General features: G+C 46.5%; 1 protein-coding gene across 2 annotated transcripts in view; it reads left to right on the forward strand.

The window, feature by feature from the left end:
- Nucleotides 1-24,603, forward strand: part of FDPS (farnesyl diphosphate synthase) — a 42,737-nt gene that overhangs the window by 2,808 nt on the left and 15,326 nt on the right. The window contains exons 1-5 of one of the 2 annotated variants that reach the window (XM_079958275.1): nucleotides 11,371-11,516; nucleotides 13,744-13,895; nucleotides 19,885-20,025; nucleotides 21,389-21,469; nucleotides 24,276-24,398. In XM_079958275.1, coding sequence (XP_079814401.1) covers nucleotides 13,752-13,895; nucleotides 19,885-20,025; nucleotides 21,389-21,469; nucleotides 24,276-24,398 — 489 coding nt within the window. In that variant the 5' untranslated portion in view covers nucleotides 11,371-11,516; nucleotides 13,744-13,751. Of the gene's footprint in view, nucleotides 1-11,370; nucleotides 11,517-13,743; nucleotides 13,896-19,884; nucleotides 20,026-21,388; nucleotides 21,470-24,275; nucleotides 24,399-24,603 lie in introns of those variants that run through there. The other variant, XM_079958274.1, reaches the window with a different exon arrangement.

Here is a 24,603-nt window from a genome sequence, read left to right on the forward strand (position 1 = left end):
ATCCTTCCCATGTTTGTACTGGGACATGTGCTATATTCTCCATCTTTGTGGCCAACACACGGATTGCCTCACCATTATCAGAAATGTTAAAGCAACAGGCATTCCCTGTCAAGTTCAAGACTCCACATAGGCCTCCCTGCCTGGCAAGTACATAATCCATTCCCATTTTCAGCTGCAAAATGGCGGCTCTACTTTCATCCAACTGTTGTGCAATAAGTCTCAAACTCTGGGCCGTTGCATTGGTTACAAGTTCCACTACTGCTTGCAAACGAATTATTCTGTTTAGATTATAAATAGGATCCCGTGCCCCTTGTATGAGCTCACCAGGATTCCATGAGGCAGGATCATAATAGGCTATAATGCGCTCTGGTGGCCAATCATCAGTACCGCTCCAACTTTGGGTACTTCCTCCTGCTATATGAGAAATGTCAGCGTTTCTTCGTGTACGCTTGGCCGAACTAGTGGGCATAATCCACATTGGTGGTAATACCCATCCCAAGAAACAAGTCCCACTCCATTTGGAAGGGAGTTTCTTGTATGCCCATTCTCCACATATCCACCACAACCATCGGGTCTGAGGTTTTTGGTACGTGGAGTGCAGAAGGCGAAATATCAAAAGGGGTAGAGAGTTCACAGTGCAGTATGTTAGATTGCCTTCTTCTGTCACAGTTATGTTCCATACCATTTTCCATGCATGAATAAAAGGAGGTGCACAGGGCAAGGTATTCCGAGTTCGATACGTAGTACCGTTTGCCCAGGTTTGACTATTCTTAATATAATCCCAAGTATAGTGGCAATGAGAAGAGCCTATCATGGTAGGATCAGCTGCATCTGATGATTTATGCACACAGAATTCCCCTTGCACAGGTATAACTCGTATTGGTTTAGTTGAGTTCCATCCGGGGAAATTCTGTACTTCTGTTTGGTGTGGCATTTCGCTTACCATACCAATGGCATTTAATGGTATCGGTAATAAGGGCATACCTCCCTCTGAATCATCTGGCCCAAGAGAGCAAACAAGGCAATTAGTCCTATTTGCAACATTGGCTACCATCTCAGCTAAGCCTACCCACATATTGTGGTCATGGCGGAATCCATATTTAGCAAATTTGGTCAGATTCAAGGACCCTTCCCCTTCCCAAGGGATCAGGATTAATAATAAAATCATGTTGATGTCTAGCATATGCATTCCTTCCACAAAAGATTACCTTATTGTGATAGCAAATAAATATTAGCCCCAATATAATTCCCCCAGTGACAAAAATGGGGAACCACCAAGACCAAAACATATATCCCGAGGATCCCCAATGAGTAATATCCCTTATAATTGTTCCACAAGGGGGCAGTCAATCAATTGTATAAGAGAATCTTCCCATTCACAGTCACTGGTTCAGACGCTCCTCAAGCTTCAGGCGTGCGCAGGTCAGCCAGCTTCCAGGTTGTGACTGCAGCAGGCCGGTCGTCTAATGTTGCCCGTGACCTAGCCCGTTCCCGGTAGGGCTAGATACAGGGGTTTTTGGAGAGAGTCAGTTTTAAAGGATTAGAGGGGTCACCTTTGCACGTCCAACTGCCTTCAGACTTCTTCAAACGAGAGTGATGAATCCAGGGGGTCACCTCAGCTACCTTCACCGCTGTTGGAGTAGAGAGCAAGACGGTGTAAGGTCCACGCCACTTAGGTGCAAGTGGATCGCGTTTCCACTCTTTCACCCATACGCTATCGCCAGCCTGGAACTGATGAATCGGCTCGGCAATGCTGCACGGCGTGCGCTCGAGGGCCCACCTGTTAAGAGAAACAAAAACACGGGAGAGAGATTGCACTTGTTCCTGTGTCACATGGTCTCCTATTTGTTTAAGGTCAGCTGGAATATCCTGAACAAAGGAGGGTGGCCTCCCATACAGGAGCTCAAAAGGTGACAACTTAAGTCTTTTTGTGGGTGCACACCGAACACGAAACAGTGTTATGGGTAACACATCTACCCATCCCAATCCCGTTTCCTGGGTTAATTTTGCCAATTGGGTTTTCAGAGTCCGATTCATTCTTTCAGTTTTCCCTGAACTCTGAGGCCTATATGCTGCATGCAGTCTCCATTTCACTTGTAGGACTCGACATACTTCTTGTACTACTTGATCAATGAATGCTGGCCCATTATCACTTCCAATGCATCTAGGTAATCCAAACCTCGGGATCAATTCAGTGAGGAGTCTCTTAGTTACCTCTCGTGCCTTTTCAGTTCGGGTGGGAAAAGCTTCAACCCATCCGGTAAAAGTATCTACAAACACAAGGAGATACTTGAATCCCTTAGAAGGGACCAACTCTGTGAAGTCCACAATTAAGCTTTCCATGGGGACGTATCCCACATGCTGAATTCCAGGAGGTTGTACCGGTCCCTGCCTGGGATTGTTTTTAGCACAAAGAACACATTTCTGTGAAATGCAAGTTGCTAATTGTGATAGATTAATAATATACAACTTCCGACTGAGACTCTCTCTGGTTGCAGTACCGCCAAGGTGAGTAGATTCATGATAATTTCTTACAATTGTGCCTGCTAGATGATGAGGTACATAAATCCTATTATCCGGCAGGATCATCCAACCGTCCTTCACAACCGCTCCTTCCTGTTCAGCCCACTTCCTCTCTTCTGGGGTATAGTGAGGTTTAACTTCTTCTGGAACTACCTCTGGTATGAGGGCTGCTATAAATCCTCCCACAGGCTTTTGGGCTGCCTCTCGGGCTGCTTTATCAGCAGCATGATTTCCTCTGGTTATTGGATCCCTTCCTCGTCCATGACCTTTGCAGTGCATTACAGCAATCTGTTCTGGAGCCCATACTGCTTCCAACAGGATTTCTACTTCAGGTCCATATTTCAAGGCCTTCCCGTGGGCTCCGATTAGACCTCTTTCTTTCCATAGAGCTCCATGTGCATGCAGGGTTAAGAAGGCATATTTAGAATCAGTATAGATGTTTGCCTTACATCCAGCTGCCAATTGCAGAGCTCTAGTTAAACCTATAAGTTCAGCTTTTTGTGCTGAGGTGCCAGCAGGCAAAGCTTCAGCTTCCACAACTTCCTCATTAGTGACCACAGCATATCCTGCTCGTCTGGCACCTTCATGCAGGTAACTGCTACCATCAGTATAATATACAACATCTGGATTTTTCAATGGCTCATCTTTCAGATCGGGTCTACTGGAATAAACTTCATCCATTATTTGGAGACAATCATGTGATTCTTCATCATCTACCTCTGGTAGGGGCAGCAAAGTCGCTGGATTGAGCATATTCACTACTCGTAGATGAATCCTGGGATTTTCACACAATAGGCCTTGGTATCTAGCCATCCTTGGGTTCGTTAGCCAATAAGTACCCTTATATTCCATGAGTGTCAGAACAGCATGAGGTACATTCACATACATCGTCTGGCCAAAGGTAAATTTATCAGCTTCTTTGACAAGGCTTGCAGTGGCCGCTACTGCCCTTAGGCATGGAGGCCATCCTTTTGCTACTGAGTCCAATTGTTTAGACAAATAAGCTACTGGACGGTTCCAACTTCCTAATCTCTGGGTCAGGACTGCCGCTGCAATCCCATTCTGTTCATGTACATACAGCTGAAAGGGTTTTTCCGAATTAGGCAATCCAAGGGCTGGGGCCTCCATAAGTCGTTGTTTGATAACTAAAAAGGCTTGTTTCTGCTCAGGTCCCCATACAAATGGGTCCTTTTCTGCACCTCGAGTGCTTTCATGTAAGGGCTTGGCCAGACTGCTGAAATCAGGTATCCATAGTCTACAAAACCCTGCTGTTCCCAGGAATCCTCTAAGTTGTTTTCTTGTGGTAGGTTCTTTGATAAGGCAAATAGCTTCTTTCCTCTCTGGTCTCAATGCTCGTTGTTGGTGTGAGATGTCAAAGCCCAAATATTTGACCTTTTCTAAACATAACTGTGCCTTTTTCTGGGAAACTCGGTAGCCAGCTTCCCAGAGCAAGTGGAGCAGTTCCTCTGTCCCTTCTTTACAGGTATCAAAATCCTTTGCCGCTAGTATAAGATCATCCACATATTGCAGAACCACCTTTTCTCCCGGTATTGAGGGGTAACTTGTTAGATCCTTCGCCAAGGCAGTGCCAAATAAAGTTGGGGAATTTTTGAATCCCTGGGGCAATCTTGTCCAGGTTAGCTGGCCTTTTGTTCCTGTCAGAGGGTCTTCCCACTGGAAGGCAAATATAGGTTGGCTCTGTGGTGCCAGCCGGCAACAGAAGAATGCATCTTTCAAGTCCAATACAGTAAAAAATGTTGCTTCTGGTGGGATCAAACTCAGCAAGGTATATGGGTTTGGTACATTTGGGTGCAAGGTCTCGATAGCCTGGTTTACGAGCCTCAAGTCCTGTACTGGCCTGTATTCATCTGTCCCAGGTTTTCGAACAGGCAAAAGGGGTGTGTTCCATTCTGATTGGCAGGGCTTAAGCAGACCATATTTTAATAGGCGGTCCAAATGTTTCTGGATGCCCTCTGCTGCTCGCCGGGGTAAGGGATATTGCTTTACAGATACAGGGGTAGCCATAGGTTTTAGGGTTACTACAATTGGAGCTATATTCTTAGCCATTCCTGGTGGGCTATTTTCGGCCCATACTCCTGGTGGCACCTGTAGAGTTCGGAGGAGCTTGTTTAATTCTGTATCTAATGTGGGTTGGACTTGCAAGGCTGACATTAGGCGCCATGATTGTTCCTTAGGTACTGAGAGGGTAATTATTCCTGCTGCTTTTGATGGCAGTTTCATTTCTGGACCTCGAGGAGTGAAGGTGATTTGGGCCTGCAATTTGGACAGCATATCTCTGCCTAAGAGAGGTATTGGACACTCAGGTATATACAAAAACTGATGGGTTAAACGATGTCCCCCAATCTGGCATTCCAAAGGTTGGAGGAAAGATCTCTTAGCTGACTGTCCAGTGGCACTTTTAATGACTACACTCTTGGATGCCTTTTTCTGCAATAGTTCTGGGAGTACTGAGTATTCAGCCCCAGTATCAATCATAAAGTCTATTAAATGGCTCCCTAATTGAATCGTGACCGTGGGCTCCTGGAAGCCTAACTTTATGGAGTCCGGTCGTTCCTAGTCTTGGGTAAAATCCTCTTCTGCCAGTCCAATGAAATTGTCTCTACTCCGTCCTTGTCCAGGTCTCTGATATCTTCCATCTCGGATCATTCCCCGTCCCCGTCCCTGGTTTCTTGGGCCGGAGCCTGGGCCTGGGCCTGGACCTGGGCCTGGGCGTACTTCTTCCAACCTCAAGGGTTCAGGACACTCCCGCTTCCAGTGACCCTCCTTCTTGCAATTTGCACATTGATTCCTTCCCAGTGGTGGATTCTTTCCCCGTCCTCTCCCTCCATTTAAGGGGCGGTAATCTTGCTTCACTGCTGTGGCTAGCATTACCATCTTTTCCTTCTGCCACTTCTTCTTCTCTTGTTTCTCAGCCTCATCCCTATTCCGATAAACTCGGCGTGCAATGGCCATAATTTGGCTCATCAGCATCCCTTCCCATCCTTCTGATTTCTGAATTTTCTTACGAATGTCAGAAGCGCACTGGGCCACAAATGTAGCAGTAATCATTCTGCTGTTTTCAGGGGCTTCAGGGTCAAAAGGAGTCCATATACGATAGGCTTCCTGCAGCCTCTCTAAAAAGTCTCCCGGACTCTCATTTGGTTTCTGTTCTACTTCTGAGACTTTAGACATATTAGTGGGCTTCTGGCATGCCCTGCGGATACCTTGCACAAGTGTCTGGCGGTAGGTGGTAAGTCTGGCCAGGTGAATTGCATTGTTTGGATCCCAGTTAGGATCTTCCAAGGGAAAGTTGTCCTGAAGATGACGATCAATATTAAAAATATTTCCCACTCTGGCCTGCTCACGCAAATATATCTGTGCCTTTTCAATTATGTCTCTCCTTTCCTCAGTGGTGAAAAGAGTATTTAGGAGCTGGCGACAATCTGTCCAAGTAGGACTATGAGTATTTACTATTGAAGTCACCAAGTCCATCATAGCCTGAGGTTTTTCTGCGAAAGATGGGGTGTGTGTTTTCCAATTCATCAGATCCGTAGTCGTGAATGGAATATATTGCAGGGTCGAAGTTCGAGGTGGCCGTGGTCCGGGTTGCCCGTTAACCAGCACAGGCTCCTCAAGTGCATCAAATACTCTTCTAAGAGGGGCTACTACGTGACCTTTTTCTTCACTTTGCTCTAGGGGCCTCAAATCATAGGGGATAGTATTTGTCCCAAGGCGTTCTTTTAGCAGCTTTATACGCCTGGCTGTATTGCTTGCTGACCGATCAAGGTCTCCCTGTAACTTCTGTAATATTTCTCTAGGACTTGGATGTACAGGGGTTTGGGGTAGGCAATCAGTTGTTCCACTAAAGGAGACTGTAGATGGAGGTCTATTAGGAGTCACAGGTGGAATAACCACTTCTGCTTGGGCTTTATTATAGGACTCCAATGCCTCCTGAAGATATTTATCATAATCTATCAAGGAATCAAGCTCTGTGACTCCACCCCCATTATTCATTCCAGTTTCTTGCCTTGGGGTTACAACTGGTGGAGTGTTTGGATTAGGCTCCCTTCGATGTGGAGCATAGGGTGGAGGTGGAAGCACCTCTTCCTCTGGTCCCTCAAAAATGGGTTTGAGTTTATTTGGCAAGATTCCTTTCCTAGCTTCGGCTTTTACAGCCAATAATTTGCATCGTTTGACTTTGCATTCCCTTATCCATGGAGGATTTTTATTTAATGTGCTCAGCCAAGAATCTATATATGAAAATTGTTCTGGGCACCCTCCAGTTTCTTTGGTGATATCAGACCAAAGTTTGCTTACTAAATTTATATCAAAGGTTCCCTGAGATGGCCATCCAGTATTGTATTTCGGCCATTCTAATTCACATAACGTTCTCAAGCGCTCTGGCGTCATTTTGACTCCATATGCCCCTGAGAAGGCTTTCTTAAAATTATTTAACATACATTCAAGAGGTGTATTTCCCCCCTTTGAACCCCCAACTCCCATTGTATGGCCCTGTGAAGTATCCACTCAGTCACACATACACACGCTTTGTGAGATTCCTTGCCCAGATGGAGTCGCCTCACTGGGAACCGAAGTACTACTCACTCCACACTCAGGTCAGCTACAAATTGCTCTGTACTTTCTCACACATACAATGCGCTGGATACTTCACCACACTCTACCTCCCAACCTTTCCCTACACCAGATCACCATCTGATGTACCCAGCCACCTAGCGTACTCAGTTCCCCCTTACTGAGACGCAGAAGTTTGATCAAGACTTCTCTTCCTCCCAATTAATTGGAGGGCCAAAACCCCTTTGTGCACTTACCCTTGGCTGGTTCCCCCCGGTCCGTCGCCGCCAGTGAGCAGGGTATCAGACAGACGAGTCTTCTGCGTTCCCCTGGAAAAATTTCCCAGTGCGCGCTGGGTAAGCAGTTTAGAGGTCCTCTCTCTTGTACCCTGCCCAGTAGGGCGAAGGGGCTGCGTTCCAGCAGACCACTTATCCGAGTCACAGAGGCACCATAAAATGTAGCACCCTGCTTGTGGTTAACGCTTAGCTGGAATGAAATATTCAACGCAGCAATAGAGAAATTAAAATAGTAATTTATTTGTCAGACAAATAAATATGAGGCACAGTGGTATATGGTTACCAAGCTCTGGCCTGGCCTCTTGCCATTCTGGCCAGCACTTATATTTCCTTAATCCAGCCCCCTTGCTCCTCCTGTGGCTGCCTCTGTCCAATCAGCCTGGTTGAAATTCCTATTGGCTGTTTGCTAGAGCCAATCACAAAAGATACACCCATTTCCTTCTTGCCCTTTTATGGAAATCCAAAAGCTATATATTCTTCTATCTATAAATGACAAATAAGTAGTAATATATCTTACATGTGTCTCAACAAGGAATCTTAATTACCAGCTCACCTCTTGCCCTCCTTGCCCTATTGCCTTCCAAAACAGATAATTAATCTTGAATTTTTATCTTATGCATGTCAAGGATTGAGTTCACATCAACATTGAGAGATCTCCTTCATTTGAAGGTTTCTAAACAAAAGGCCTGACAACCATATATCAAGAGCGCTCGATTGGCGTCTTCTGTCTGGCAAGGGGGGGCTGGTGCCTGATGGCCCCTGTGATCTCTTCCAACTATATGAAATAAGAATCTAGCATTTCTTAAATCCTTTGCATAATTATATTTAAACTAATATATTTAATACATAAATAACCTTTTAAAAGGAAAAGAAATCTTAAAAGGATCTTAGTTTAAGAAACAAACAGCTTTTGAAAAGTCTTCCCAGAAAATGTTCTGTTTCTGCCAGCTAGATGCTTTTTCACTGCTCTTGACCTTCTTTAACCTTAGGAAGAAGATATGGCTCATTTTACTATTTATCCACCCTTAATTTGTAGGGTCAGTGTAACCTTGGCTGTCAGCCTGTAATTCCCTTTTTACGACTTTGAGAATTGTTTTCTGCTATAAATCAGGGGGGCCCCTTGTCTAGGAGTAAAAATATCTTGCCAAGGTTTTTAAGCAACTGGTCTCCTGGCATAAAATATTTGAAAATCATTAAGCTTTTTAAGATACAGGCCCTGATTAAACATATAAGCTTTAATAAAAATGCAGGCTTATGATTAGATGCCTCAATACCTTTCATTTACAGCCAGCTATTACGCAAGGCACCATAGACGAACTTTCCCCTTTGTTTCGCTTTCTTCCTTGCAGGGGATGCAAAGCAAAAAGCAAGGCGTATACTTAGGAGGAAGATCCCTCAGGGAACTGACATCCTCGCCTTCTTTTTAAAGATTTATTGCTATTTGTTTGGGTGGATGGCTTAAAATGATCAGCCCAAAGCCTTTGGGCAGTCTGCGTTTGGAAAACATGAAATGATATTTGCACAGTATTATTACTATTAATAAGGTTGCAGTGTTTAATTTATTAAGGGGTTATATTAAATTAATTTTAACAGAATTTATAGATAAATGAGGCGTACCTGATTAATTAGGCTAGACATTAGGCCAGGGTTGGGCAACTAGTGGCCGTAGGGGTGACAGAAAGAGAGGGAGGGAAAAAAGGCTGGGAGAGAAGTGGCTGAAGGAGAGAAAAAGAGAAAGGAATGGCAGAAAGAGTGCTTTTCATTTAAGAAACAGACACTGCAAAATTGAAAAGTAACATTGAAAAAAGTGCTTTTCATTTAAGAAACAGCCACAGTAAAATTAAAAACCAGCTCAGTCTCCTTTGTGAGGCTGTCCCTGACCTTGTAGCCTCATGAGGCTTTGCCCTCGGGTGGGAAAAATATTGCGCCTGGGAAAGGGAAGTGGGAGTCAACAGACACTCAAGGAATAGTTTCGGAGAAAAGGCTTTTATTTCTACCATCCATGAACTGGTAGAAGGAGCAAGTGTGATAAGTCACAAAAAGCATGCACGAAATTCACAGTCATGTGCACAAGCATATATACCCCTTTCCAGTTCCCTCCTCCTTTCTCCTCCCTCAGGAGTCCTCTGAGCATGAACAGAAAGCTGTCTTGGGACTATTGGGACTCTTGGCACCCTTCCCAGGAAAGTGTTCAGGTATGTTTCAATCTCTTGTTCTGGCATGGTTCCCGGACAGAAAGTAAGTTGCAATGTGCTTCTTTAGCAAGGCCAGAAGGCATCAGAAAGGCCTGAGAAACAATGGACTGTGTTCCCTACCTTTGTTGCAATCTTTTTAGTTACAGCAAGCGGAATGTTTCTGATGCTTAGCTAATGCCTTTTAGCTGCTGAGAAAAATGATTTTGAAAAGCTCTGAGAAGCTTTGAGCCAGCTTTGGTGGGGGGTGACTTTGGGCCTAGGTGAGGTCACCTGTCCTCATCTTCCTTCAATCTTCCTCTTTTCATTCCATTTCAGTTACGCAGAAGTACGTTTCAACAACCCGAATGCGGTCGGACTGTGTCCTGGTAAAAGTTTGCCTTTTTTTGCAGAAGAAGGGAAGAGGCAAAGAAAGAAAACACACCTCAGAATTTAGTATTTTTTAGGTGCTAAGTTTTAGACGACTTGTATTAAACAACCTTTTTCATTACAGTAATAATAATAATAATAATAATAATAATAATAATAATAATAATTTATTATTTATACCCTGCCCATCTGGCTGAGTTTCCCCAGCCACTCTGGGCAGCTCCCAATCAAGTATTAAAAACGATACGGCGTTAACTATTAAAAACTTCCCTGAATAGGGCTGCCTTCAGATGTCTTTTAAAGATAGGATAGCTGCTTATTTCCTTCACATCTGGTGGGAGGGTGTTCCGCAGGGTAGGCGCCACTACCGAGAAGGCCCTCTGGTTCCCTGCAACCTCACTTCTAACAATGAGGGAATCGCCAGAAGGCCCTTGGCACTGGATCTCAGTGTCTGGGCTGAACAATGGGGGTGGAGATGCTCCTTCAGGTATACAGTACTTTGTAGGGCTTCTTGCAACTCTGTGCCTCTCAGGGGGTGAGAAACATTTTTGTGGGGACAAAACAAAATAAAAAAATTCCTTCCAGTAGCACCTTAAAGACCAACTAAGTTAGTTCTAGGTATGAGCTTTCGTGGGCATGCACACTTCTTCAGATACACTGAAACAGAAGTCACCAGACCCTATTCCACTGGAAACTGCATTTATTACCCACCCGAAGTCTGCGTGTGTATTACCCAGCCTAGACGCGGGGGGAAAAGGCAAAAGGGTTCCTTAAACATTTTTTGTGGGTGTTGTGGATTGCATTCCCTTCAGTCTTTTTTGGCGGGGGGGTCATCTGTTGGGTGGGTGTGCACATTCTGCTGCAATGAAATGAAAGTGTCTCTCCATGAATCCATGGAGGGTGAAAAAACTGCTTGGTACACCGTGTCCTATAGGTGTGTCTTCCCTCCCCCAGACTGATATTCCTTTTGTGAACCAAATCTACACTGCTGTCTCCAACAGGCAACAATCTAAACCAGACCAGCTTCGCTTCAGAAGCAACAAGATAAAAAAACCGAAGTCTTAACGGCACAATATTTCCCTGACGAAGAACCCGGTGAGGTCAGAAGGCTTGCGAAACTTTTAAAAGCAAATACTCCTTTGCGGCAGCGCTCCCGCCCATTATTCCCTCCCACCATGGGCCTGTTTGTTTCCCGCCTTCTCTTCCCACCCCTTTTGTTCCCCCGCCAGCCAATCCAAAGCTCCCGTGGGGTTCAAGCGTCTCTGCTCACTCCTCCTGATTGGCTCCCCGCCCCATGGCCCGTCCTCATACGATGGAGAAAGCCAATCCAGGTGGTGGCGCTGCTATGGTCCATTTTTACCAAGGGAACCGCCGCCCTCTTTCGCGGTGCACTCTGGGAGTTGTAGTCCGCCAGCCGGCAAACCTGCGCTGGGTTCCTTGGGGCTCTGATAGCGCGAGGACTACAAAGCCCTGAATGCACCCCGGCGCAATAGGAATCTCTATAAGTAATGCTGCCTGCAACTCTGGGTCAGTGGCGCAGAGAAGCCTGGAGAAACAGGATCAGGTGAGAGAGCCGGCGGGGAGGGGTAGAAATCTTCCTTTCCTTTGTATTCCCTTATAATGCTATGTTATAAAATCAACAGGGAGCTTAAAAAAATAGCAGTTCTTAAGGTGCCACAAGACTCCTTTGTTGATTTACCTGCAATAGACATAGCACGGCTATTCCACTGGAAACTGCATTTATTACCCACCCGAGGTCTGCGTGTGTATTACCCAGCCTAGACGCGGGGAAAAAAGGCAAAGGGTTCCTTAAACAGGAATGGGCGGGGTGGACTCCCGGTTTCCCTGCAATCGTGAGTGTGGTTAGGACATTGTTGACAATGCAAGTCACTGGTCCTCAAGGGGTTTTGCTATCTTACCTTCAAACACATACCTGAAATAGCGTAGTAGCAAATTCGCAAGTCTTTTCGTGATAGTTAAAACCATGGCCCCTTCTAAGACAATGCAATATTATTATTATTATTATGCATTTCAATGATCAATGCAAATCTCCAGGTTTTGCCTTTCATAGGAATTTACAGTTTTTCTGTGCACATACTTGGGAAATGATTTGGAGTGCTCCAGTATGTTCCTTCAGGGTGATTTAAGTTGTGCTTTTCTTGAAGTTCCATTGTACGTAACAGAACATGTACGCCCTTCTCTTGAAACAGAAGCATCATGTTCTCCGTGTTCCTAAATGCTTAACTTTCACCCCCAAGCACCCTCTCCTGCTTCGTGGAGCCCTATTGGCTCCCTGGTATGGTCCAGAGCTTAGGGCGAGGAAACAAGCTGAAAAGTGACTCAAGCATAATGTGGAGGAAAACTCCGGTGGAATGCAATCAAACACTCATCGCTGAGCCTACCTAGTGGCAGTGAAGGCGGCAAAAAAGTCATACTTTGCTCCCTCCATTGTATCCTCATTGTGCCATCCAACAGAGCTTTTTCCAGGTGTGGGGGCTTTTACAACCTGGCCTGAAGGAAGTGGCAAAACTGATCATAGCTCGCTGTGGCTTCTTTGCAAAGAATTTTGAGGATAAAATTGCTTGCATCCACCGGGATTTTGACTCTGCTGTTACACAGCAGATGAATCCTGAGGGGTGTCCAGAGCACGGTCTCGTCCTGTTGTGTTGGATGAGTTTCAGTTAGTAAACTCAAGGATGTCGATGATGTGCTTGGATCAGTCAGATGAGGTGATTAATGCCTCCTTGTGAGGTGGGTGGTCCCTGCCTGCTTAAGTACATGGCGATGAAGCCACTCCTTTCAAGAAACCCTCAGGGGTCCGAGGATCAAGAAGCAGGGAGTCAAGAGAGCCAGTATGGTGTAGTGGTTAAGAGTGGTAGACTCGTAATCTGGTGAACCGGGTTCGTGTCTCCACTCCTCCACATGCAGCTGCTGGGTGACCATGGGCTAGTCACACTTCTTTCAAGTCTCTCAGCCCCACTCACCTCAGTGTTTGTTGTGGGGGAGGAAGGGAAAGGAGATTGTGAGCCGCTTTGAGACTCCTTCGGGTAGTGATAAAGCAGGATATCAAATCCAAACTCTTCTTTTTCTTCTTCAAGAAGCCGAGGTTCAGGGATCAGGAAGCAAGAAGCCAAATGCAGCGAGGCAGGAAGTGTGTTGCTGTGGCAAAGAGCCGATCTTACATCCCTTCCCGGCTCTTGCCACCAGATGCTCTGAGTTACCAGTCAGACTCACCTGTGGGGCTGCGCCTTGCCTCTCCAGAACAAACTTAGGAAGGCCCCAGTCCTGCAAAGTCCTATTGGTCACAGGGCCTGGCTCGTGCACGCACACCTGACAAGAGGAGGGTGGCACCACTTTGCGGTGGTTCCAGTCCTACTTGGATGGTCGTTTCCAGAGGGTGATTTTGGGGGATCTCTTCAGTCCTGTGGAGCCATCAATGTGGGGTTCCTCAGGGTTCAGTTTTATCCCCTTATGCTGTTTAACACCTGCAAGAAACCGCTGAGCGGAGTTATCCAGAGTTTTGCACTATGTTGTCAGCAATATGCTAATGGCTCTGCTTCTTGTATGCATCTGCAGTTGTAGCAGTGGGTGTGCTAGACTGTTGTCCTGGGTTGGGTTCTTGCTTAGAGCTCCCCAAAAAAGTTCACCCCACGTTGTGCAATTGCCTTGGGTGTAGGCTGCCTTCTGTTGCTCTAGAGATTTATGCAAGCTTCCTTGTGTGTAGACATATCACAATGTGTGTGGGTGCCTTGCCTTGTGTAATTCCATAGCCGTGCGCTTCTCTTTTCCAGATAAAAGAATGAGCCAGAATGGAGTGGAGGCGGCGGCGGCGGCCACAGACAGGGACCAGTTTGTGGGGTTCTTCCCCCAAGTTGTGAAGGATCTGACGGAAGATGACCTCCACAACGCAGAGGTGTCTGATGCTGTCGCCAGGCTGAAGCAGGTGACAGCGTGAGCTTGATTGAAAAGGCTTTTAATGGAAACTTGAAGCTGGTGGTTGCCAACATGGTGCTCGTGGGCACAGCGGCCTTCTTCCGGTCTTCCACTGCTTGTCCACAAAGCCTCTGAGCCCCCAACTCCCTGCCCGCTTGGTCATGAGATATAGAGGGTCATCACCTTTCTTCCTTGAGAAAAACAGATGAAGAAGGAAGTTGGGAGAGTGATGTTCTTTCCAACTTGCTCTTTGGGCTCTATGGGCTTTTTGTTCAACTTCATCCAACTTCGTCATCCATTAGAAAGAGTAAAGTGTGTGTGTGTGTTGTGTATGTTCTTTCTGGGAGAGGGACCAGAAGGGGGCTATCTAGGGCAGACACCCAAAAACCCAAATATATCCTTATGTGATCCCTGACTGGTTGGGACATGATGATCTAAGACAGGCATTCAGGCCTATAAAGGTTAGTGACCCTTGCCTTAAGCTGTGGTGCTGTATATTTGGGGCAGTTTCATCTCCCTAAGGCATGCGCCTTATCTAAAGGGCAAACCGTGCTGTTCTTCTGTCTCATTTATTACATTCATTTTCTTCCCTGTCCCATTTGTTTACATTTGCCTCCCAGGCACATCCAGGCTTCAGCAAGGTGGTGACTTCATGGCGCTTGGGGCCTATTCTGTCTTTCTGCCTCAGAGTGGTTTCACTTTTCCCAGGGAACTCTGGGAGTTGTAACTCCGTTAGGGGATTAAGGGTCTGCTCTCGGCACCCTTAACAGACTACATCTCCCAGAGTTCTTTGGGGGAAGCCGTGGCTGTTTAAAGTGGTATCATTGTGCTTTAAATGTGTGGGGGAAAGCAAGTAAGGGAGGATGTGCCGGCTGCGGATAAAATGGTGCAAAGTGTGGGAAAAGTGGACATAGAAAATATTTTCTTGTCATAGAAGTCAGGAGCCATTCAGTGAAGCCAAATGTTGGAAGATTCAGGACAGACAAAAAGGAGGACTTCTTCACAAGGCTTTTGATTAAGCTATGGAATTCGCTTCTATGATATGTTAGCGATGGCTGTTAAATGGGATTAGGCAAATAGGCCTGTCGGTGATTGTGAGCCATTACGTCTATATATTATTTCCAGCATTGGAAGTGTGGGCCTCTGAATGTCTGTTGAAATAATAAGTAGGGAGTTGTTGCTGTTAGCAATTGTGTATGCAATGTATGTGTGCAATGGATATTTCACAACCTAATAGCAAATCCTCGTACAGCAGTATTTCCCAAACATGGGTCTCCAGCTCTTTTTGGACTACAATTCCCATCATCCCTGACTACTGGTCTTGCTACCTAGGGATAATGGGCAGTCCAAAAACAGCTGAAGAAACACTGCTTTACAGGATGGGAGGACTACAACTTTTGGTCATTGGCCGTTCTGGCCGAGACTGATGGGAGCTCGAGTCAACATTTGGAGGGTCACAGGTTAGAGAGCTGGAGCTCTTCTTGGAAGCAACAGAGCACACCGTCTCCACCAAGGAGGAGACAGGGGACTCCCCTGAGAAGGAGGCTAGTTCACCAACACAGGAGCCAGATATATGGAGAAACATGACTCAAAGAAGTAGGAGGCCCAGGGTTCGCTCTGATTGTTTAGAAATACACAATCGCTTTGAGGTCCTCTCCCCTAGCATGGAAGACGAAGAGCAGACTCCATTTGAGGATCTCTCCCTCATTACAGGCGATCAGGTATATGAAGACGAGCAGCAAAGGCAGTCCTCAGGGAATGTGCAGGCGACCTTGGAACGGACAGCTCGCGGAAGAACCCCGACCAAACCTAAGAGGAGGCGTGTAGTGGTGATAGGGGATTCCCTACTGAGGGGAACAGAAGCAGTGATCTGTGGGCCTGACAAGATGTCTCGGGAAGTGTGCTGTCTCCCCGGGGCTAAGATCCAAGATGTAACTGAACAACTGCAAGGAATCATAAAACCCACTGACAAATACCACTTCCTCTTGGTTCATGTGGGAACCAATGACACTGCAAGCAATAGCCTCCAGAAGATCAAAAGAGACTACGAGGCTCTGGGCAGGAAATTGAAGCAATTAAATGCACAAATTGTCATCTCATCTGTCCTCCCAGTTGAACGACGTGGCCCAGGGAGAGAGGGAAAAATAGTGGAAGTGAACAGCTGGCTTCGCAAATGGTGTAAACAGGAACGGTTTGGATTCTTAGATCACGGACTGCAGTTTCTTGAAGATGGACTTCTGGCAAGCGATGGGCTGCACCTCACAACGGTTGGGAGGAATGTTTTTGCCAAAAATCTCAGAAACCTCATCAGGAGGGCTTTAAACTGACTAATGTGGGGGAGGGAGACAGTGCTCCTGAAGGTAGGAGTCTATCAATTGATGAAGATGATCATCCAAATGTCATAGACCAAATGGAGCAAACAGCACACAGACCTAGTGGTGGGAGGAAAAAATCCTTAAATAAGAGACACGGGGGAATGATTAATGGACTTCAATGTCTGTACATTAATGCGCAAAGCATGGGAAATAAACAAGATGAGCTTGAGCTCTTGGTACAGGAAACTAAATATGACATAATAGGCATCACTGAAACCTGGTGGGATAAGTCCCACGATTGGAATGTAATAATGGAGGGATACAATCTATTTCAGAGAAACAGACCAGACAAGAAAGGAGGAGGAGTGGCATTATATGTCAGCGATGTGTATACCTGTGAAGAGATCCAAGATTTAGAACCTCAAAGCCAAAGTGAGAGCATTTGGGTCAAAATTAAGGGAGAGAAGAATAACAGTGACCTCATTGTGGGAGTTTACTATAGATCCCCAAGCCAAACGGAGGACATAGATGATGCCTTCCAGGAACAGATGGCCAAGCATGCAAAAGGAAGGGAGATAGTAGTAATGGGGGACTTCAATTACCTGGATATTTGTTGGATGTCAAACTCAGCCAAGAGCATAAGATCAAACAGATTCCTCACTGGCCTTGCAGACAACTTTGTTGTCCAGAAAGTGGGAGAAGCAACAAGAGGAACAGCCATTTTAGATCTGGTCCTAACCAATGTTGATGACCTGGTTAGTGGGGTAGAAGTGGAAGGATCATTAGGCGCGAGTGATCATGCTCTTCTGAAGTTTACTATACAGCGGAAAGGAGCAGCCAAGCATACTAGGACTCAATTTCTTGACTTTAAGAAAGCCGACTTCATAAAACTTAGGGAAGTGCTGGGTGAGATCCCATGGACAGTAATACTAAAAGGAAAGGGAGTTCATGATGGCTGGGAGTTTGTTAAGAGGGAGATAGTAAAAGCACAACTTCAGGCAATACCAATGAGACGGAAACATGGAAGGTGCCTAAAGAAGCCAGGGTGGCTATCTAAAGAACTTTTAACTGAGTTAGGATTAAAAAAGGATGTGTACAAAAAATGGAAAAGGGGGGAAACCACCAAAGAGGAATTCAAACAAATAGCCAGCACGTGTAGACACAAAGTCAGAAAAGCTAAAGCACAGAATGAACTCAGGCTTGCTAGAGAGGTTAAAAGCAACAAAAAAGGATTTTATGGGTATGTTCATAGCAAAAGGAAGAACAAAGAAACAGTGAGGTCACTCAGAGGAGAAGATGGTGAAATGCTAACAGGGAACACAGAAAGGGCTGAACTCCTCAATGCCTTCTTTGCCTCAGTCTTCTCCGATAAAGAAAACAATGCCCGACCTGAAGAATTTGGAGCAAATGATTCAGCAGAGGAAACACAGCCCAGAATAACTAAGGAGATAGTACAAGAATACTTGGCTAGTTTAGATGTATTCAAGTCTCCAGGGCCAGATTAACTGCATCCAAGAGTATTAAAAGAACTGGCAGATGAGATCTCAGAACCACTGGCAGTCATCTTTGAGAATTCCTGGAGAACAGGCGAAGTCCCAGCAGACTGGAGGAGGGCAAACGTTGTCCCTATTTTCAAAAAGGGGAAAAGAGAGGACCCAAATAATTACCGCCCAGTCAGTCTGACATCAATACGAGGGAAGATTCTGGAGCAGATCATTAAGCAAACAGCCTGTGAGCACCTAGAAAGGAATGCTGTGATCACCAATAGTCAGCATGGATTTCTGAAAAATAAGTCATGTCAGACTAACCTGATTTCGTTTTTTGACAGAATTACAAGCCTGGTAGATGAAGGGAACGCAGTGGATGTAGCCTACTTTGATCTCAGCAAGGCATTTGACAAGGTGCCCGATGATATTCTTGTAAAGAAGCTGGTAAAATGCGGTCTTGACTATGCTACCAGTCAGTGGATTTGTAACTGGCTGACTGACCGAACCCAAAGGGTGCTCATCAATGGTTCCTCTTCATCCTGGAGAAGAGTGACTAGTGGGGTGCCACAGGGTTCTGTCTTGGGCCCGGTCTTATTCAACATCTTTATCAACGACTTGGATGATGGACTCAAGGGCATCCTGATCAAATTTGCAGATGACACCAAACTGGGAGGGGTGGCTAACACCCCAGAGGACAGGATGACACTTCAAAACGACCTTGACAGATTAGAGAACTGGGCCAAAACAAACAAGATGAATTTTAACAGGGAGAAATGTAAAGTATTGCACTTGGGCAAAAAAAAACGAGAGGCACAAATACAAGATGGGTGACACCTGGCTTGAGAGCAGTACATGTGAAAAGGATCTAGGAGTCTTGGTTGACCACAAACTTGACATGAGCCAACAGTGTGATGCGGCAGCTAAAAAAAGCCAATGCAATTCTGGGCTGCATCAATAGGAGTATAGCATCTAGATCAAGGGAAGTAATAGTGCCACTGTATTCTGCTCTGGTCAGACCTCACCTGGAGTACTGTGTCCAGTTCTGGGCACCACAGTTCAAGAAGGACACTGACAAACTGGAACGTGTCCAGAGGAGGGCAACCAAAATGTTCAAAGGCCTGGAAACGATGCCTTATGAGGAACGGCTAAGGGAGCTGGGCATGTTTAGCCTGGAGAAGAGGAGGTTAAGGGGTGGTATGATAGCCATGTTCAAATATATAAAAGGATGTCACATAGAGGAGGGAGAAAGGTTGTTTTCTGCTGCTCCAGAGAAGCGGACACGGAGCAATGGATCCAAACTACAAGAAAGAAGATTCCACCTAAACATTAGGAAGAACTTCCTGACAGTAAGAGCTGTTTGACAGTGGAATTTGCTGCCAAGGAGTGTGGTGGAGTCTCCTTCTTTGGAGGTCTTTAAGCAGAGGCTTGACAACCATATGTCAGGAGTGCTCTGATGATGTTTCCTGCTTGGCAGGGGGGTGGACTCGATGACCCTTGTGGTCTCTTCCAACTCTTTGAATCTATGATTCCATGATTCTAGGTATTCCCCATCCCCACTTTAAGTAAAGGTAAAGGAAGGGACCCCTGACCATTAGGTCCAGTTGCGGCTGACTCTGGGGTTGCGGCGCTCATCTCGCTTTACTGGCCGAGGGAGCCGCCGTGCAGCTTCCGGGTCATGTGGCCAGCATGACTAAGCCGCTTCTGGTGAACCAGAGCAGTGCATGGAAACGCCGTTTACCTTCCCGCCGGAGCGGTACCTATTTATCTACTTGCACTTTGACGTGCTTTCGAACTGCTAGGTTGGCAGGAGCAGGGACCGGGCAACGGGAGCTCACTCCGTCGCAGGGGTTCGAACCGCCGACCTTCTGATCAGCAAGTCCTAGGCTCTGTGGTTTAACCCACAGCACCACTCGCTTTACACCTCACTTAATATGTGATTCCTGACTGGTTGGGACATGACTGGTCTAAGATGGAGGCAAGAACCGGTGTCCCTCCAGATGTTACTGAACTGCCACGTCTGCCATCTCTGGCCATTGGCCATGCCTGCTAATGGGGCTGATGGGAGCTGCGGGGCCACATGTTCCTCCATCCCTGTTCCGAAGCCTGCTTTCAGTAGCAAAAAGCTTCCTTTATCCTGGAGTGTGTAACTTGGGGGTGAATGTCCCCGCAAATGTCATCCTTCCCTGTTCCCTTGCAGGTCGTGGAATACAATGCCGTCGGGGGGAAATATAATCGGGGCCTGACGGTGGTGGCTGCTTTCCGGGAGCTGGCTACGCCAGAGCAGCAGGATCCGAAGAGCTTCCAACGTGCTCTAGCTGTCGGGTGGTGCATTGAACTGGTGGGTGTTTTGTACACATTATCCCTGTTATCTGGTGATGTGGAAATAAAAGGGTGTTTCCCCAGGCTTGCCATATCTGGCCGGATTTATGTCTAACCTCATTTTGTGTGGATGTGACCCCCATGCTTGAGAAATACAATTTCTGCTTGTTCTGAGGTGAGTAGACCTACTAGTCACAATGGCAGTGCTCTACTTCCTCATCTTGGAGGAAGCATGCTTTTGAAATGGCTGGGAATTGCAGCTTGGGATAATTGCCCTTGCACTCTGGTTCTGCCTTTGGGCTTCCCATCGGCATGTGATTGGCCCCAGTGAGAACAGGCTGCTGGGCAACATGGCCTGCTGTAGCAGGGCTCTTGTTACCTTCTTTTGTGTCAAATTTTCATCAGACTTTAAAATCTTTACATAGAAATTCCAGATTTCAAATTTGTTACACATTTCTCTCTAAACTTGTTATTTTTAGTCCTGTCCCATACTGCATTCTAAATAAACATTTTGCCTAAGGCATAGCCTTCTATATCATAGACTATCATTTTTCTACCGCTGCTCATATTTCAAATCCTGCTCGCGATTCCATCTGATTATGGTATATTTTCAGATATTCCAAAAAGGGCTTCCATTCTGTCATGAATATTCTGTCATGTTGGCTTCTTATTTTTGATGTAGGCGCCACCAGTTCTGCATAGTTCATTAGCTTTAAAATCCATTCTTTCTTTGGTGTTTTCTCTTCTTTCCAGTTCTGTGCATCCAAGATTCAAGCTGCTGTTGTTGCATACATAAATAAGTTAATCTGCTTTTTGGGGGGTCTCTGATCCTATTATCCCTAAAGGAAAGGCCTCAGGATTTTGGGGAATTACTAGTTTAGACTTTTTTTACATTTTCATTTCATTGTGTATGATTTCCCCCAAACCATCCACCACATTTAAAAAAACGTTCCCTCATTGTTATCTGGCCTTTATCTTCCTATATATAGGAAGGCCTGCCATTTCTCAAGTTGCAAGACCGTGACAACAACCTTACCACGATCTTGCAGCTTGAGAAATGGCAGACTGACCGGCCCAAGTGAGCTGTTTAAAAAGCATGCGGGGAGGCTCTGAAGTGCCTCCCTCCTCTTTTAAACCTGCCTTTCACACAGCAATTTAGCAGAGTCTGTGTGAAGCGTCTTCCTTTGCTGAACATGCCTTTAAAGGGGGTGGGGCTCCAGGTGAGCTATGGGGGAGGCATGGGGTGATAGGTGAGGGATGGGCAGGTGTGGAGGATGGGCAAAGGGGTAGCTGGTACTGGCTAGGGGAGGGAGCGGGTGTGACAACCCCTAGTATTACAGTATGCAATAATAATATGGGGGTGGAATCTGGTTTGATTTCAGCTGCAGGCCTTTTTCCTGGTGGCAGATGACATCATGGACTATTCAGAGACCCGCCGGGGCCATCCCTGTTGGTACAAAAAGGTAGGGACGACGGTTTCTAGGGTTTGCCTGACCTCTGTGGCACGTGGGTTGGCCATTACAAAGAAGGGAACAGCAACCTGTGGCCCTCTGGATGCTGTCAAGACTCCAACTCCCATCAGCCCCAGTGAGCATGGCCATCAAGGATGATGGGATTTGCTGTTCATCAACATCTGGAGGGTTGTAGGCTCCCTATCCTAGGGAGGATGTCCAGTTTCCAGGATCTAGCATGAAATCTCTCATTGGCCCAGGCAGCTTGTGAGTTGGGTGGTTTATCTGGATCCTGGTCATCTGGTTCTGTTGAGCCTGTGTACCAGATGGTAGGTTCCTTGCCAACCTGGTCCACCAGATGTTATTGGATCCCAGCTCCTATCAGCTCCAGCCAGTGTGGCCAGTGGCAAGGGATGATAGCTGTAATCCAACAATGTCTGGAGGGCACTAGGTTGTGCAAGAGCAGCTCTGGGTGACAGATGATTGAATGTCCTGAGCGTTGGGGAATGGGGTCCACGTTGCCTGCTTTCATTTAGTTGCCTGCTTTTCATTTAGTTGTGCAGGGGCTTAAGCCCCTGGATGCGATACCTTCTCATCTAGGAGTCTTCTGGTTGCAGCCAATGTTGGTCCTACTCTCAGAGTAAGGTAAAGGTAAAGGAACCCCTGACCATTAGGTCCAGTCGTAACCGACTCTGGGGTTGCGGCACACATCTCACTTTATTGGTTGAGGGAGCCGGTGTACAGCTTCCGGGTCATGTGGCTAGCATGACTAAGCTGCTTCTGGCGAACTGGAGCAGCGCACGGAAACGCCGTTTACCTTCCCGCCGGAGCAGTACCTATTTATCTACTTGCACTTTGACGTGCTTTCGAACTGCTAGGTTGGCAGGAGCAGGGATCGAGCAATGGGCGCTCACCCCGTCACGGGGATTTGAACCGCCGACCTTCTGATCGGCAAGTCCTAGGCTCTGTGGTTTAACCCACAGCGCCACCTGCATCCCTCTCAGAGCACACCCATTTAAATTAATAAGCATGACTCTTCACTTCTTCAGTGTGTCTGTTCCACGTAGAACTTAGTTGGATCCCAACCCTTTCCCTTCATCTCATACTTGCCAGGATTTTGCAGATAGAAAACGAGTAACACTTTAGTTTATTGCATCAAGCATCACTTTGCAAGCCCCAAGCCTTCGCTGTTGCCTATTGTTGTCTGTCTGCTGTGCTCATTCACTCTGTGCTGTTGATTATGATTAGCATTTTAAATGCAAATATCAATGGTACAAGGAAATCAAAGAGACACAACACAAAAGGGAAACGGGACTATAAGGGAAGGTGAGAAAAGCAAGCTTAATTACTTGGCTACAGAGGAATGTAGGACTCAGTGTTAGTCCTACTCGGAATAGACCCATTGAAATGAATGGTCATGACCAGCTTATGTCCATTCAATGGGACTATACTGAATAAAACTTAGCTGGGTGCAGCCCAGAGATCTTGCAGTGAATGGGGAGGGGAGAATTGAGAGGAGCTAAAAGTTGCTAGCCTTTCAGCAAAACCGATGGGGAGGCCTTACGGCTCCCTCTCTCATAACCTGATAGAATATCCTCCACTGATTATTTTTTAAGATGCCATTTTGGTGGAGAGATAACTAGCTACCACCAGCCATTCAAAAACATATACTGTATTTTCCAGCGTATAAGACTGGGCGTATAAGACAGCCCCCAACTTTCCCAGTTAAAATATAGAGTTTGGGATATACTCGCCGTATAAGACTACCCCTCTTCCAACGCACATCAAATAATTTTTTTAAAAAAACTGTCTCCAGTCTGGCTCGGAAATCCGCTCCACTTCCCAGTGGCTGGGGGTGCGCTTAATGCTGTTGTTGGTCCCCTGCCTTTGTTGTGAGCCTTTCCTTTTCTTTTACTGCGGGGGCTGCTTGGGCTGAAGCAGCGGCCACATGTCTAGTTGCTTGGGCAATGCGAAGCCGCCATTTTGGACCACGGGGTCTACGGTGAGCGGTTAGGGTCATTCCTGTTGCAGGTGAGTGGGGGGGGCTTCTGGGGCCAATTTTCAAGCGTATTTCTGCTTCATCTAGAGAGCTTGGTGTCCTCTGATTTAATTTGCTGTCGTTTTGTCCTTTTGATGGGGAGTTGCTGCAGGAACTGCCGATGCTGTAGCCGGCATATAAGACGACCCCCGACTTTTGAGAAGATTTTCCTGGGTCAAAAAGTAGTCTTATACGCCAGAAAATACAGTATTATTAGATCCAGTACAGTATGTGTGAATCGCCAGGCTGACCATACTGTGCCACTTTAGTGCACAATCAGGTGGATGTGTACTGGCGCGTAGTTAAACTGTAGAACTCCCTGCCACAGGAAGGCCACCAACTTGGACGGCTGTAAAAGAGAATTGGGCAAATTCACAGCAGATAATGGCTGCCAGCCGTGATGGCTGTGCTATGCCTCAGAGGCAGTAATGCTTCTGAATATCAGCAGCCAGAAACCGCGGGAGGAAAGAGCACTGTTGTGGCTGGATCCTGCATGAGAACATGATGCTAGGCTAGATGGCCATTGGCCTGATCCTGCAGGCTCTTCTTACATTTTTAGATGGGTTATAATCCATTCCCCTCTCTGGGTCAAAGCTTCTACAGACTCCTTAGTAATTAACGCCACAGTCCTATGCCAGTCTCCTCAGAAGTAAATTCCACTGAGTCCAATGGAGCTTACTCCCAGGTAAGCATCACAGGACTGCAGCCTCGACGATGAGCTGGAGTGTGTGCATAGTCACTAATGCATTGAACTGTTTTTCCTTCCTTTCCGTCCCCCAGGAAGGAATTGGCCTGGATGCCGTGAACGATGCTTTCTTGCTTGAGTCCCTCATCTACCGCTTGCTGAAGCGATACTGCCGGGGTCAGCCGTACTACCTGAACTTGCTGGAACTGTTTCTCCAGGTGGGTTTAGGCCCTGCCGTGACAGGCTATCGTCGTTTCAACACTGTCGTTTTTCAACACTGGGCCGAAGCCTTTGCCCCTGATGGAAGGTCCTTCTGTTGCCATGGAAACTGTTTCCCCTTCATGGAGGGGAGGGGAGAATTTGCGGGCTTGAGTGTGGCGGAGGCCATTTTGACCTGCAGAGAATATACTCCCTGACCAAAAG

This window comes from Podarcis cretensis (assembly GCF_951804945.1).
Source record: "Podarcis cretensis genome assembly, chromosome: 16".
Classification (NCBI taxonomy): domain Eukaryota; kingdom Metazoa; phylum Chordata; class Lepidosauria; order Squamata; family Lacertidae; genus Podarcis; species Podarcis cretensis.